General features: G+C 46.6%; 1 protein-coding gene across 1 annotated transcript; it reads left to right on the forward strand.

The window, feature by feature from the left end:
* The first annotated feature begins 9,339 nt into the window (after positions 1 to 9,339).
* Positions 9,340 to 15,610, forward strand: ICAM3 (intercellular adhesion molecule 3). The gene is given in 7 exon segments (XM_060094475.1): positions 9,340 to 9,406; positions 11,219 to 11,485; positions 13,519 to 13,827; positions 14,151 to 14,432; positions 14,705 to 14,959; positions 15,080 to 15,328; positions 15,417 to 15,610. Coding segments are annotated over 7 exon segments (1,623 nt in total).
* The last annotated feature ends 139 nt before the right edge of the window (positions 15,611 to 15,749 follow it).

Here is a 15,749-nt window from a genome sequence, read left to right on the forward strand (position 1 = left end):
AGCGAGCTGCAACTAAGGAGCCCTCCTACTCCAACTAAGACCCAGTGCAACTAACTAACTAAATAAATATTTTTAAAAAATTATTTTCCGTTATGGTTTATCACAGGATGTTGAATGTAGTTCCCTGTGCTATGCAGTAGGACCTTGTTCTCTCTTTCTGTTTTATTCTTTTTCTTTTTTCTTTTGTCCTACCCAGTTACATGGAGATTTTCTTGCCCGTTTGGAAGTCTGGTATCTTCTGCCAGAGTTCAGTAGATGTTCTGTGAGAATCCTTGCACATGTCAATTTTTTTTTTTTTTGGCTGTGTGGCATGTGGGATCTTAGTTCCCCAACCAGGGATGGAACCCATGCCCTCTGCAGTGGAAGCACGGAGTCTTAACCACTGGACCACAAGGGAAGTCCCTGTAGATGTATTTTTGATGTATCTGTGGGAGAAGGTAAACTCCACGTCCTACTCCTCTGCCATCTTGATCCAATCTCAGGACCTTGTTGTTTATCCTGTTGTAAAGTATGTGTAATAGTTTGCATCGGGCAGCTATCTTTTTAAAAGTTTTATTATGACCAATTTAAAGCATATTCATAACTAAGGAGAATAATGTAATGAACCTACACTTAACCAACAGCCAGCGTCAATGTTTTCTAACACCCATGGCCAGTCTCTTTTTTTAAAAAAAACAAATTTATTTATTTATTTTTGGCTGCCTTGGGTCTTTGTTGCTGTGCGTGGGCTTCCTCTAGTTGCATTGAGCGGGGTTACTCTTCGTTGCAGTGCACGGGCTTCTCATTGCAGTGGCTTCTCTTGTTGCGGGACACGGTCTCTAGGCGCACGGGCTCAGTAGTTGTGACTCGAGGGCTCTAGAGCACAGGATCAGTAGTTGTGGCGCACAGGCTTAATGGCTCCATGGCATGTGGGATCTTCCCGGACCAGGGCTTGTTCAAGCCATGTCCCCTGCATTGGCAGGCGGATTCTTAACCACTGCGCCACCAGGGAAGCCCCATGGCCAGTCTTGTTTCAACTTGACCCATGCTACTGGCTCATTTGGAAGCGAATCTCAGAAGGCATAGCATTTCATCTGTAAAAACTTTGATATCTATCTTGAAAGATATTACCACAAACAAAACTACAATGTCATTATCACAACTGGAAAGTTTAATTCCTCAATATCACTGTATAGTTTAGAGTGTTTTGATTTCCCCAATTGTCTCTTCAATATTTGGTGTTTGTTTGTTTACAGTTTGTTCAAATAAAACTCCAAACAAGGTCCATGCATTGACTTCGGTTGGGGGCAGTTTCCTTTAAGTTCTGGATTCCTCTTCTTCTTTTTCCCCACTTGCAACATATTTGTTGAAGAAACGAGGCTGTTTGTCTTGTAGAGTTTACCAGTCTGATGTCATCCTTGTGGCATAGTTTAACACATTCCTCCATCCTCAACTTGACCAACCGAGGGTCAGATTCCGTGTCCAGTTTTGGACAAGTCTCTATCACAGAGGGCAATGTGTCCCCTTGGCGGGAAGCCGTCCGCGTCTGCTTGTCCCTTCTTTTGTGACACAAGCCACCACCCAGATCCACCAAGAGGCAGTTTTTCTTTTCCAACATTTTATTCTGAACAATTACAAACATTCAGAAAAGTTGGAAGAAGAGTACAGTGAATACCCATAGGTTCCACAATTACCATGGTGCTAAATTTACTTTATCATGATGTATCTATCCATCTATCTATCCATTCCTCTGTCCATCCATCAATCCATCTCACGTATTGGATGCAAATCAAAATAGGTGGGACTTCCCTGGTAGCACAGTGGTTAAGAATCCGCCTGCCAATGCAGGGGACACGGGTTCAATCCCTGGTCCACGAAGATCCCACATGCCACGGAGCACCTAAGCCTGTGTGCCACAACTACTGGGCCCGTGTGCTGCCACTACTGAAGCCTGCACGCCGAGAGTCTGTGCTCCGCACCAAGAGAAGCCACTGCAATGAGAAGCTTGCGCACCACAACGAAGAGTAGCCCCCACTCGCCACAACTAGAGAAAGACAACGCGCAGCGACGAAGACCCAACACAGCCAAAAATAAATAAAACAAAATAAATATAATTTAAAAAATAGATAAAATAAGATTAAAAAAAACCACAATAGGTGGATGTCACTTTATTTTATTATCGTGAAATATACATAATATTAATGTTACCATTTTAACCATTTTTCAATGGTTTAAGTGTATGATTCAGTGGCATTAAGTACATTCACAATGTTCTATAGTCAACATCACGATCTATTTACAACACTTTTTCATCTTCCAAAAAAACTGTCCCCATTAAATACTAACTTTCCTCCTCCCACTAGCCCCTGGTACCCATCCTGCTAATTTCTCTATGAATTTGCCTATTCTAGAGACCTCATATAAGTGGAATATTTGTTCTTTTGTGTCTGGCTTATTTCACTTAATGTTTTCAAGGTTCATCCATGTAGTACGTGTCAGAATTTCACTTCTTTTGTTTGTTTGTTTAATATTTATTTATTTATTTATTTGGCTGCTCTGGGACTTAGTTGTAGCATAAGGGATCTTTAGTTTCGGCATGCGAACTCTTTTTTTTTTTTTAATATAAGTTTATTTATTTATTTATTTACTTTTTGGCTGCATTGGGTCTTTGTTGCTGCGCACAGGCTTTCTCTAGTTGCGGCGAGCGGGGACTACTCTTCGTGCGGTGAGCGGGCTTCTCATTGCGGTGGCTTCTGTTTGTTGCGGAGCACGGGCTCTAGGCGTGTGGGCTTCAGTAGTTGTGGCTCACGTGCTCTAGAGCACAGGCTCAGTAGTTGTCACGCACAGGCTTAGTTGCTCCGCAGCATGTGGGATCTTCCTGGACCAGGGCTCGAACCCGTGCCCCCTGCATTGGCAGGTGGATTCTTAACCACGGCACCACCAGGGAAGTCCCATCGGCATGCGAAGTCTTAGTTGCAAGGAACCGTGAACCCTGTGAACATGTCAAACCCTGGCCCCCTGCATTGGGAGCATGTTGTCTTAGCCAGGACCACCAGGGAAGACCCAGAATTTCACTTTTTTTTTTTACATACCCCCCCGCCACTTTCCCCTCTTGGTGTCCATACGTTTGTTCTCTACATCTGTGTCTCAATTTCTGCCCTGCAAACCAGTTCGTCTGTACCATTTTTCTGGTTTACACATGTATGTGCTAAGATACGATATTTGTTTTTCTCTTTCTGACTTACTTCACTCTGTATGATGGTCTCTAGACCCATCCACGTCTCTACAAATGACCCAATTTCATTCCTTTTTATGGTTGAGGAATATTCCATTGTATATATGTACCACATCTTTATCCATTCGTCTGTCGATGGGAATTTAGGTTGCTTCCATGTCCTGGCTATTGTAAATAGTGCTGCAATGAACATTGGGGTGCATGTGTCTTTTTGAATTATGGTTTTCTCTGGGTATATGCCCAGTAGTGGGATTGCTGGGTCATATGGCAATTCTATTTTTAGTTTTTTAAGGAACCTCCATACTGTTCTCCATAGTGGCTGTATCAATTTACATTCCCACAAACAGTGCAAGAGGGTTCCCTTTTCTCCACACCCTCTCCAGCATTTGCTGTTTGTAGATTTTCTGATGATGCCCATTCTAGCTGGTGTGAGGTGATACCTCATTGTAGTTTTTTTTTTTTTTTTTTTTTTTTTTTTTTGCGGCACGCAGGCCTCCCACTGCTGTGGCCCCTCCCGCCGCGGAGCACAGGCTCCAGACGCGCAAGCTCAGCGGCCATGGCTCACGGGCCCAGCCGCTCCGCGGCATGTGGGATCCTCCCGGACCGGGGCACGAACCCGCGTCCCCTGCATCGGCAGGCGGACTCCCAACCACTGCGCCACCAGGGAAGCCCCTCATTGTAGTTTTGATTTGCATTTTTCTAATAATTAGTGGTGTTGAGCAGCTTTTCATGTGCTTCTTGGCCATCTGTATGTCTTCTTTGAAGAAATGTCTATTTAGGTCTTCTGCCCATTTTTGGATTGGGTTGTTTGTTTTTTAATATTGAGCTGCATGAGCATTTATATATTTTGGAATTAATCCTTTGTCCGTTGATTCGTTTGCAAATATTTTCTCCCATTCTGAGGGTTGTCTTTTCGTCTTCTTTGTAGTTTCCTTTGCTTTTCAAAAGCTTTGAAGTTTCATTAGGTCCCATTTGTTTATTTTTGTTTTTATTTCCATTACTCTAAGAGGTGGATCAAAAAAGATCTTGCTGTGGGCCTCCCTGGTGGCGCAGTGGTTGAGAGTCCGCCTGCCGATGCAGGGGATACGGGTTCGTGCCCCAGTCTGGGAGGATCCCATATGCCGCGGAGCGGCTGGGCCCGTGAGCCATGGCCGCTGGGCCTGCGCATCCGGAGCCTGTGCTCCGCAACGGGAGAGGCCACAACAGTGAGAGGCCCGCATACCGCAAAAAAAGAAAAAAAAAAAAAAAAAAAAAAAAGATCTTGCTGTGATTTATGTCAAAGAGTGTTCTTCCTATGTTTTCCTCTAAGAGTTTTATAGTGTCTGGTCTTACATTTAGGTCTCTAATCCATTTTGAGTTTATTTTTGTGTATGCTGTTAAGGAGTGTTCTAATTTCATTCTCTTACACGTAGCTGTCCAGTTTTCCCAGCACCACTTATTGAAGAGACTGTCTTCTCTCCATTGTATATCGTTGCCTCCTTTGTCATAGATTAGCTGACCATAGGTGCGTGGGTTTATCTCTGGGCTTTCTATCCTGTTCCATTGATCTATATTTCTGTTTTTGTGCCAGTACCATATTGTCTTGGTTACTGTAGCTTTGTAGTATAGTCTGAAGTCAGGGAGTCTGATTCCTCCAACTCCATATTTTTCCCTCAAGATTGCTTTGGCTATTGGGGGTCTTTTGTGTCTCCATACAGATTTTAAGATTTTTTGTTCTAGTTCCATAAAAATTGCCATTGGTAATTTGATAGGGATTGCATTGAATCTGTAGATTGCTTTGGGTAGTATAGTCATTTTCACAGTACTGATTCTTCCAATCCAAGAACATGGTATATCTCTCCATCTGCTTGTATCATCTTCAGTTTCTTTCAACAGTGTCATAGTTTTCTGAATACAGGTCTTTTGTCTCCCTAGGTAGGTTTATTCTTAGGTATTTTATTCTTTTTGTTGCAATGGTAAATGGGAGTGTTTCCTTAATTACTCTTTCAGATTTTTCATCATTAGTGTTTAGGAATGCAAGAGATTTCTGTGCATTAATTTTGTATCCTGCAACTTTACCAAATTCATTGATTAGCTCTAGTAGTTTTCTGGTGGCATCTTTAGGATTCTCTATGTACAGTATCATGTCATCTGCAAACAGTGACAGTTTTACTTCTTCTTTTCCAATTTGGATTCCTTTTATTTCTTTTTCTTCTCTGATTGCCATGGCTAGGACTTCCGAAACTATGTTGAATAATAGTGGTGAGAGTGGACATCCTTGTCTTGTTCCTGATCTTAGAGGAAATGCTTTCAGTTTTTCACCATTGAGAATGATGTTTGCTGTGGGTTTGTCATATATGGCTTCTATTATGTTGAGGTAGGTTCCCTCTATGCCCACTTTCTGGAGAGTTTTTATCATAAATGGGTGTTGAATTTTGTCAAAAGCTTTTTCTGCATCTATTGAGATGATCATATGGTTTTTCTTCTTCAATTTGTTAATATGGTGTATCACATTGATTGATTTGCATATATTGAAAAATCCTTGCATCTCTGGGATAAATCCCCCTTGATCATGGTGGGATTTTAATATGTTGTTGGATTCTGTTTGCGAGTATTTTGTTGAGGATTTTTGCATCTATATTCATCAGTGTTATCGGTCTGTAATTTTCTTTTTTGTAGTATCTTTGTCTTGTTTTGGTATCAGGGTGATGGTGGCCTCATAGAATGAGTTTGGGAGTGTTCCTTCCTCTGCAGTTTTTAGGAAGAGTTTGAGAAGGATGGGTGTTAGCTCTTCTCTAAATATTTGAAAGAATTCACCTCTGAAGCCATCTGGTCCTGGACTTCAGTTTGTTGGAAGATTTTTAATCACAGTTTCAAGTTCATTAGTTGTGATTGGTCTGTTCATATTTTCTATTTCTTCCTGGTTCAGTCTTGGAAGGTTGTACGCTTTCTAAGAATTTGTCCATTTCTTCCAGGTTGTCCATTTTATTGGCATAGAGTTGCTTGTAGTAGTCTCCTAGGATGCTTTGTATTTCTGCGGTGTCTGTTGTAACTTCTCCTTTTTCATTTCTAATTTTATTGATTTGAGTCCTCTCCCTCTTTTTCTTGATGAGTCTGGCTAATGGTTTATCAATTTTATCTTCTCAAAGAACCAGCTTTTAGTTTTATTGATCTTTGCTATTGTGTTCTTTGTTTCCATTTCATTTATTTCTGCTCTGATCTTTATGATTTCTTTCCTTCTACTAACTTTGGGTTTTCTCTAGGTCTCTTCTTTCTCTAGGTCCTTTAGGTGTAAGCTTAGGTTGTTTATTTGAGATGTTTGTTGTTTCTTGAGGTAGGATTGTATTGCTATAAACTTCCAACTGCTTTTGCTGCATCCCATAGGTTTTGGATTGTCCTGTTTTCATTGTCATTTGTCTCTAGGTATTTTTAAATTTCCCCTTTGATTTCTTCAGTGATCTCTTGGTTATTTAGTAATGTATTGTTTGGCCTCCATGTGTTTGTGTTGTTTACGTTTTTTCCCCTGTAATTGATTTCTAGTCTCATAGCATTGTGGTCAGAAAAGATGCTTGATATGATTTCAATTTTCTTAAATTTACTGAGGCTTGATTTGTGACACAAGATGTGATCTATCCTGGAGAATGTTTTGTGCGCACTTGAGAAGAAAGTGTAATCTGCTGTTTTTGGATGGAATATCTTATAAATAACAATTAAATCTATCTGGTCTATTGTGTAATTTAAAGCTTGTGTTTCTTTATTAATTTTCTGTTTGGATGATCTGTCCATTGATGTAAGTGAGGTGTTAAATTCCCCCACTATTATTGTGTTACTGTCGATTTCCTCTTTTATAGCTGTTAGCAGTTGCCTTATGTATTGAGGTGCTCCTATGTTGGGTGCATATATATATTTATAATTGTTATATCTTCTTCTTGGATTGATCCCTTTATCATTATGTAGTGTCCTTCCTTGTCTCTTGTAACATTCTTTATTTTAACGTCTATTTTACCTGATATGAGTATTGCTACTCCAGTTTTCTTTTGATTTCCATTTGCATGGAATATCTTTTTCCATCCCCTCACTTTCAGTCTGTATGTGTCCCTAGGTCTGAAGTGGGTCTCTTGTAGACAGCATATATATGGGTCTTGTTTTTGTATCCATTCAGCGAGCCTGTGTCTTTTGGTTGGAGCATTTAATCCATTCACGTTTAAGGTAATCATCGATATATATGTTCCTATTACCATTTTCTTAATTGTTCTGGGTTTGTTTTTGTAGGTCCTTTTCTTCTCTTGTGTTTCCCACTTAGAGAAGTTCCTTTAGCATTTGTTGTAGAGCTGGTTTGGTGGTGCTGAATTCTCTTAACTTTTGCCTATCTGTAAAGCTTTTGATTTCTCCATCAAATCTGAATGAGATCCTTGCCAGGTAGAGTAATCTTGGTTGTAGGTTCTTCCCTTTCATCACTTTAAATATGTCATGCCACTCCCTTCTGGCTTATAGAGTTTCTGCTGAGAAATCAGCTGTTAACCTAATGGGAGTTCCCTTGTATGTTGTCATTTTTCCCTTGTTGTTTTCAATAATTTTTCTTTGTCTTTAATTTTTGCCAATTTGATTACTATGTGTCTTGGCGTATTCTCCTTGGGATTATCCTGTATGGGACTCTCTGTGCTTCCTGGACTTGGATGGCTATTTCTTTTCCCATGTTAGGGAAGTTTTCAACTATAATCTCTTCAAATATTTTCTCTGGTCTTTTCTCTCTCTCTTCTTCTTCTGGGACCCCTATAATGCGAATGTTGTTGCGTTTAATGTTGTCCCAGAGGTCTCTTAGGCTGTCTTCATTTCTTTTCATTCTTTTTTCTTTATTCTGTTCCACAGCAGTGAATTCCACCATTCTGCCTTCCAGGTCACTTATCCATTTTTCTGCCTCAGTTATCCTGCTATTGATTCCTTCTAGTGTATTTTTCATTTCAGTTATTGTATTGTTCATCTCTGTTTGTTCTTTAATTCTTCTAGGTCTTTGTTAAACATTTCTTGCATCTTCTTGATCTTTGCCTCCATTGTTTTTCCGAGGTCCTGGATCATCTTCACTATCGTTATTCTGAATTATTTTTCTGGAAGGTTGCCTATCTCCACTTCATTTAGTTGTTTTTCTGGGGTTTTATCTTGTTCTTTCATCTGGTACATAGCCCTCTGCCTTTTCATCTTGTCTATCTTTCTGTGAATGTGGTTTTTGCTCCACAGGCTGCAGGATTGTAGTTCTTCTTGCTTCTGCTGTCTGCCCTCTGGTGGATCTTCACTTATTTTTAGTGAATAGGCTGCATAATATTCCACTGTGTGGATACACCACATTTTGTTTATCCATTCTTCTGTCGATGGACATCATTTAGTTTGCTTCCACATTTTGGCTAGTATGAATAATGCTTCTGTGAACACTGGTGTGCAAGTATCTGTTTGAATCCTCACTTTCAGTTCTTGTGGTTATATATCTAGGAGTGGAACTGTTGAATCATTTAATTCTATGTTTAACTTTTTGAGGAACCACCAAACTCTTTTTCCACAGTGTTGGCATCGTTTTGTATTCCTGCCAGCAGAGTATGAGGGTTCCAGTTTCATCACATCCTCACCAATACTTGCTATTTTCTGTTTTGTTTTGTGTTTTTGATAGTAGCCAACCTAATAGGTGTAAGTGCTATGTCGTGGTGGTTTTTAAAAAATATTTATTTAGTTTTATTTATCTATTTGGTTGCACGGGGTCTTAGTTGCGGCAGGCAGGCTCCTTTAGTTAGTTATGGCACACGGGCTCCTTAGTTGTGGCATGTGAACTCTGGGTTGTGGCATGCATGCATGTGGGATATAGTTCCCTGACCAGGGATCGAACCCAGGCCCCCTGCATTGGGAGCACCAGGGAAGACTCTTGCTGTGGCATTGACTTGCATTTCCCTAGTGGTTCATGATGTTGAACTTCTTTTCATTTGTTTATTGGCCATTTGTATAGCTTCTTTGGAGAAATGTCTACTTCAGTCTTTTGCCCATTTTTGAATTGGGTTTGTTCTTGAGTTGTAGGAATTCTTTATAATCTGGGTATTAATACCTTATCAGATATATTATTTACAAATACTTTTGATTTGGGTTTTAGTTGCTCTTTGGGCACCATGTGCGAAACGGATTTTTGGGAGGCGGGGCAGGTGAGGAGAGACCTCATTGGGAAGGGTACTCCAGGTGAGAGAGGAGGGGGTGTGGCCTTAGGGATGGGGAGAGTGGATGAATGCTGAGTGCCATCAAGATCTTCAACAAAGTCCCTCTCTAGAGCTCAGATCAGAGGCACAGGAGGCAGGTCAGAGGCCTGAGAGATGGAACTGATGGAGGTGGGAGTCCCCACCTGACCCCCCTCCCCGCCCCGCCAAGTCCCTGCTCTTGGGATAAAGTGACCAGCTACCTGGAGAAGAAGGGCAAGGGGAGAGGGGGACAGGGGTAAGAGCCGGTTACAAGTAGCACCCTTGGCAGATGGTGGCTCAGCATTTAGCTGTCCCCCAAACACTCCACCTCCGCACTGCACACAGGGAACGGGGGACCCCACCCACAAGATCTTCAAAGATAAGGGGCCCTATAAAAGCCACCCAGGCAGCCAACACAAGTCCCCAATAAATGTGGGCTCTGTTCATTTACATGGCTTCACTCATCTTAGGGGTCCCTCAATATCACCCCCCAAATCTCTTATTTGCCCCCCAGGAATGTTGGGATCTCGCGCTAACTGCGCGAAGCCCTGCCTAGAAGTCCACCCATTGTTGTTGCCTCCTTGAAATGTTGCCTTGAAATCCCACCCTATCCCTTCAAGGAAAGCGTCTGAATATCCCCCGTTAACTTCCTCTCTGGGGACAGAACACCCCCCCTTCACCTAAGTTCAACAGGAAGGAGGTATCTCACCACCTCCACACCCTCCCCCCTGCAGGCTTTCCCGTGCTAAAAACAAAGGAAGAAGACTGCATTAGCACTTCCTGTGGGTTCATCTGGGGGCCGGGGGTGTGGGGAGGGGCGGTGACTGAGGTCAGCCCTACCTGAGACTCCCTGGAGACTGGCCAGCGCCCTCCACCTCCCTGGGCCCCCCACTCTGGAGCCCTGGGGCCGTGCAATATCCCCCTGCCCCTCCCTAGGCCTGGGCAAGGTGTAGCCCCTGGACTTGTGCATTCGTAACTGCGGTGGCTGTGCTTCCTTCCCCTGGGTGGCCCGCCTGCTCTCTGGCGCCCAGCGCCTTATTAAGGCAACTTCCTCCTACAGGCTGGCCACCATGATGCCCTCAGGGCCGCTGCCCAGGGCCTGCTGGACTTCGTTCATCTCTCTGCTTCTAGTTTGCTGTCTGCTGCCCCCAGGTGAGGCCCGGCAAGCTGGGGAGGGCTGGGGTTGCGGGATTGGTGGCGGAGGGGAAGGAGAACAGAGCGCCTCACACCCTGCTGCCCGGGCTGTGCCAATAACACTTCTTAAACTCAGATTGGCCAGGGGGCTCCCCAGTGTCCTCGGGAGAAAGTGGTGGCCTCTTAACACAGCCATCAGGGCTCCCGGAGAGACACAGTCCCTGCATTTGACTTGTTCTTCGCCCCCTGCACAACACACGCACACACACCCGCACACTTAAGCACACACACACACCCAAGCACACATGCATGCACACATTCCCTCCCTGGTCCATCTGGACCCTTGACCTCTGCGTATGCTCTTCAGTCTGCCAGGATCACTCTTCTCTTTCACTTGGCTAATGCCTCCTTGACACTTTAAAACTGACCATAGTGGTCCCCTCCTCCAGGAAGCCTTCCCTGACTCGATTCCTCCTAGAGCCTTGATCAGGGCTTCCCCTGGCCTCCCTCCCAGCTCTCCTTGGTTCCTGATCCATCATCTGTCTTCCTCACTAAACTGAAGCACCATGAAGGCAGAGACCATCATATGGTCATATGAGGAAGTTTTGAATGGTGGAGCCTGCAAATGGGTGAGTTGAGGGGGCACTGTAACCCCCAGGAGAGCTTCCTTCTGTTCCCGCAGGTACCCAAGGGCAGGAGTTCCAGCTGCGAATGGAGCCACAGAACCCAGTGGTGCCTGCCGGAGAGTCCCTCTTGGTAAATTGCAGTATAGATTGCCCCAGCGCTGAACTCATCTCCCTGGAGACGTCTCTACTCAAGGAGTCGGTGGGCAGTGGCCTGGGCTGGGCAGCCTTCCGTCTCAGCAATGTGACTGGTGACACCCAGCTCCTCTGCTCTAGCTTCTGCGATGGCTCCCAGATGATCGGCTTCTCTAACGTCACAGTGTACCGTGAGTGGCTGTGCCTGGAGGTGGAGTGGCTTCGGGCAGCAGTGGGGCTAGATAACCAGTGGTGCAGGGGAGCGGGGCGGGCATGGGGGCCCTGAGTTTGCAGGAATGGACCTGGGCTCTGACCCAGGTCTCAGACCTGAATGTGTGTGTGTGTGGGTGTGTGGGACAGAGAGATGCATCTCGACCACATGCCAGGGCAGCAGTTGTGAATTAGTTTATTTGGGTCCCAATAAGCATTTTAAAAATATCTGAGGAATTCTCTGGCAGTCCAGTGGTTAAGACTCCGTGCTTTCACTGCCGAGGGCCTGAATTCAATCCGTGGTCAGGGAACTAAGATCCCACAAGCCATGCAGTGTGGCCAAAGGGGAAAAAAAAAAAAATACAATAGACTAGAAAGTAGCAGAGTACATCACTCATGGTGCCTACTGTTTTGTGAAGCCATAGAAAAGAGTAGTGTACATGTGTAACTGTGTGTATGCTCCTCCTGTGTGCACCAGTGTCTGTATTCGTGTTTGTGTACCTATGTGTGTGTCTGTGAGCTTCTGTATCTGTCATTATCTCTGTGAGACAGTGTGAATGTACTTGTGTGTCTGTACATGTCTGTCTGTATGTTTGTGTGTGCCTGTGTCTCTGGATTTGTGTATACCTCTATGTGTGAATGTCTGTATATGTCTGTATGTCGGTATCTGTGTCTGTGTATCTGTGTATCTCTGTGTGTCAGCATGTGTGGATGTGTGTCAGTACATGTCTGTATATGTCTTTGTGCGTATTTCTGTTGTAACATGTACGTCTGCGTGTGTGTATCTCTTTGCCTATGTGTGTATCTGGGTGTCCCCATCTGTGTGACCGTGAGATGCTTCTGTCCAGTGCTGTGCAGGAGTCTGTTGGTCCTGGCTCATGAGAGCCCATGGCGCTCGTCTCTTCCCAGCTCATTGAGTAGCTGATTTCAAGCTACTCAATGTGTCACACTGAGTAGCTTGAAATCAGCCAAAGTATTTACACCACAGAAATTGGCAAATGCTCCATGTTGGGGCTCCCCCATCTCACCCCAGAGAGACCAAGCATAATCAGCATTGGCCAGCATACCACTGTCCCTTAACCAGAGGTTAAGATGGGGGCCTCCTTGTTAAATATTCTAAAATTATAGTTAGATGTTAAATATTTTCCATAGCAGCCAGTCCATAGGCCTGTGTGTGACAGCTTGAGATCCAGGCTTGAGAGATGCTCCCCCAAAGGAGGCCCAGGGTTTGGTATGTGTACCCGTGAGGGCCACTGCAGCTGCAGCTGGGAGAGGACCCAGCCTGGGGCTGTTGAGTCCCCCAGGACTGTGCAGAACACCCTCAGAGGCTGCCCTAGGCCTTGAGCAGCTGGGACTGACTGGGGAGGGCTAGACCAAGCTCTGGGAAAGGCCAAGGCCAGAGTCCAGGCCAGAAGCTGGGAGGAGGGGTCAGGGGAGTTCCTAGACCTGGTATCAAGGAGGCAGGTGGACACACAGGTCTGGAGTTTGGGAAAACCCCTGTCTAACCCTGGCTCTGCCCTTTCCTGGCTGTGCGTCCTTGGGCAGATCACCTCATCCTCACCTCTCTGGGCCTCAGTTTCTCTATCCATAAAAGGGAAGAATAATAGAAGAGATTTCACTTGGTTGTTGTGTGAATGAAGGTGGATGACATTGGAAAGTCTAAGGAAAACTCAAAATAAACAGGAAATTTTATGATTACTATTAACATCATAAGTGGCCATAAACTTTAGTCCCCTTCCTTCCTTTTTTTTTCCCCCTTAGCAGTGAGGTCCTTGGGAACAGAAAATCTGACTTTTATTTCAATGCCTGGCAAGTGTCCGACAAAACAGGAAATAATCATGATGCTAATGATAATAGCAAACACTTATACTAGCACATTTCTAAGCCCTGGAGGTTTATTAACTCAAAGTTCACAGTTCTGCACTGGGCCACCCTTGACTCCTCGCCACTCCCTAGTGTGGAGGCTGCCAGGCTGGCTGATAAGTTCTACTCTCCCCTTCATACCCCCACTCAGGGTTCCCGGAACGCGTGGAGCTGGCCCCCCTGCCCCGCTGGCAGCCCGTGGACAAGCACTTCACCCTGCGCTGCATGGTGTCCGGTGGGGCCCCCCGGGACCACCTCACCGTGGTGCTGCTTCGTGAGGAGAAGGTGCTGGGCTGGCAGCCAGCGGGAAAGGGGGAGCCTGCCGAGGTCACGGTCAAGGTGCTGGCGTGCAGAGATGACCATGGCGCCAATTTCTCTTGCCGCACGGAGCTGGACCTGCGGTCCCAAGGGCTGGGACTGTTCCAGAACAACTCGGCCCCCAGGAAGCTCCGAACCTTTGGTGAGGGAAGGGACTGCAGACGGTGGGTGATGAGCGGAGCCAGAGTAAGGGTGCCCTGGCCACGGGATTCCTGAAAAGGGGGTGGCCTGGACCTCAAGGGCTTTTGGGAAAACATGCCTTTAGCCATGGGTAGCCTCATATGGGAGGCTCGCAGCCATGGGACCTTTGGAGAAGGCTGTGAGTGTGTGTCCTGGGAAGGGGTGACCCAGGCCGCAAGGTATCCTGGGAAAGAAGGACCCTGGTTTGTGGGGATGAGTGTCATGGGAAAAGGGGCCTCCACGGCTGTGAGACCTCCTCCCGCTCACTCCCACCCTTCTTTCAAGCCATGCCTATGACCCCCCCGCGCCTCGTTGTCCCCCGGTTCTCGGAGGTGGAAACGTCGTGGCCCGTTAACTGCACCCTGGATGGGTTGTTCCCAGCATCGGAGGCCCAGGTGCAACTGGCGCTGGGGGACCAGATGCTGAATGCCACAGTCGTGAGCCACGGTGACACACTCACGGCCACAGCCACAGCGAAAGCAGAGCAGGAGAGCACTCAGGGGATCGTCTGCAACGTGACCTTGGGGGGCGAGAGCCGCGAGACCCGGGAGAACGTGAAGGCCTATAGTAAGAGGGGGTGGAGCCAAAATAGCTCAGGAGGCAAGGGGCGGGGCCTCCATAGCCCAAGTGGGCGTGGCATTGGGCGGAGACTAAACCGGAGAGGAGCGGGACCTAAGTGACCCGAGAAAAAGAGCCTGAGCGCCCCAAACTGGGCGGAGGCTGCAGAGTAGATGAAGGCGTAGCCTGGATACCCCGAGGGGAAGGAAGCGGGTGGGGGCGGGGCTTGACCCAAGGGAGGTGTGTAGTCATCAAACTCCTGGGCAATGCTCCGCCTTTAGGCTTCCAGGGGCCCAACCTGACCCTGAGAGAGCCTAACGCCACCGAGGGGGCCACAGTAACTGTGACTTGCGCGGCCGGACCCCGAGTCCTGGTCACGCTGGACGGAGTTCCAGCCGCGGCACCGGGACAGCCTGCCCACCTTCAGCTAAACGCCACTGCGAAGGACGACAGGCGCACCTTCTTCTGCAATGCCACCCTCGAGGTGCATGGGGTGATCTTGCACCGTAACAGGAGCGTCCAGTTGCGTGTCCTGTGTGCGTAGGTCATTCTGACCTTTAATCCCTTGCTTCCTTGATTTGGGAAGACTTGTCTCTCCCTTGTCCCATTGTGCCTCGGGTGTGTCGGGTGTATCTGATCATTTGGTGGTCCCACAGACGGCCCCAAGATTGACCGAGCTAAATGTCCCCAGCGCTTGACGTGGAAAGACAGGACTATGCATATCCTGCAGTGCCAGGCCCGGGGCAACCCGAACCCCAAACTACAGTGTCTGCAGGAAGGCTCCATGTTCAAGGTGCCCGTCGGCATCCCATTCCTCGTCAGGTTAAACTATAGTGGCACCTACTATTGCCAAGCGGCAAGCTCACGGGGCACGGACATTCTGGCAGTGATGATGGACGTTCAGGGTGAGCCTAGGCGGGGCGTATTTATTCTAGACGGGCAAGCTTGGGAGGGGCCGAGACGCATGTATTTATTCCTCGCTTTTCTGCACAGGTCGGAACCCCATCGCCATCACCATTGTCCTGGGGGTGTTAACGATCTTGGGCCTGTTGATCCTCGCTGCAGCCTCAGTGTACGTCTTTGGGGTGCAGAAGCGGCGTGGCATCTACCATGTGAGGCAAAGCAGCATCCAGTTGCCCCTCGCGCATGAACAGCCCGACGAGGCTGTGGCAGTGTAGTTATCCTGAGCATCAGAGTGCCATGATACGGAGGTTTGGCTGCATCTCCGAATTCCGCACTAATAAAGGCTTTAAAATCCGCACACTGTGGCTTGCCATCCCACTGCTCCGCGCGTCCTTTGAGTGACACCTTGATAGCGGAAAAGGG

Source organism: Mesoplodon densirostris, chromosome 3 (genome assembly GCF_025265405.1).
Source record: "Mesoplodon densirostris isolate mMesDen1 chromosome 3, mMesDen1 primary haplotype, whole genome shotgun sequence".
NCBI classification, from domain to species: domain Eukaryota; kingdom Metazoa; phylum Chordata; class Mammalia; order Artiodactyla; family Ziphiidae; genus Mesoplodon; species Mesoplodon densirostris.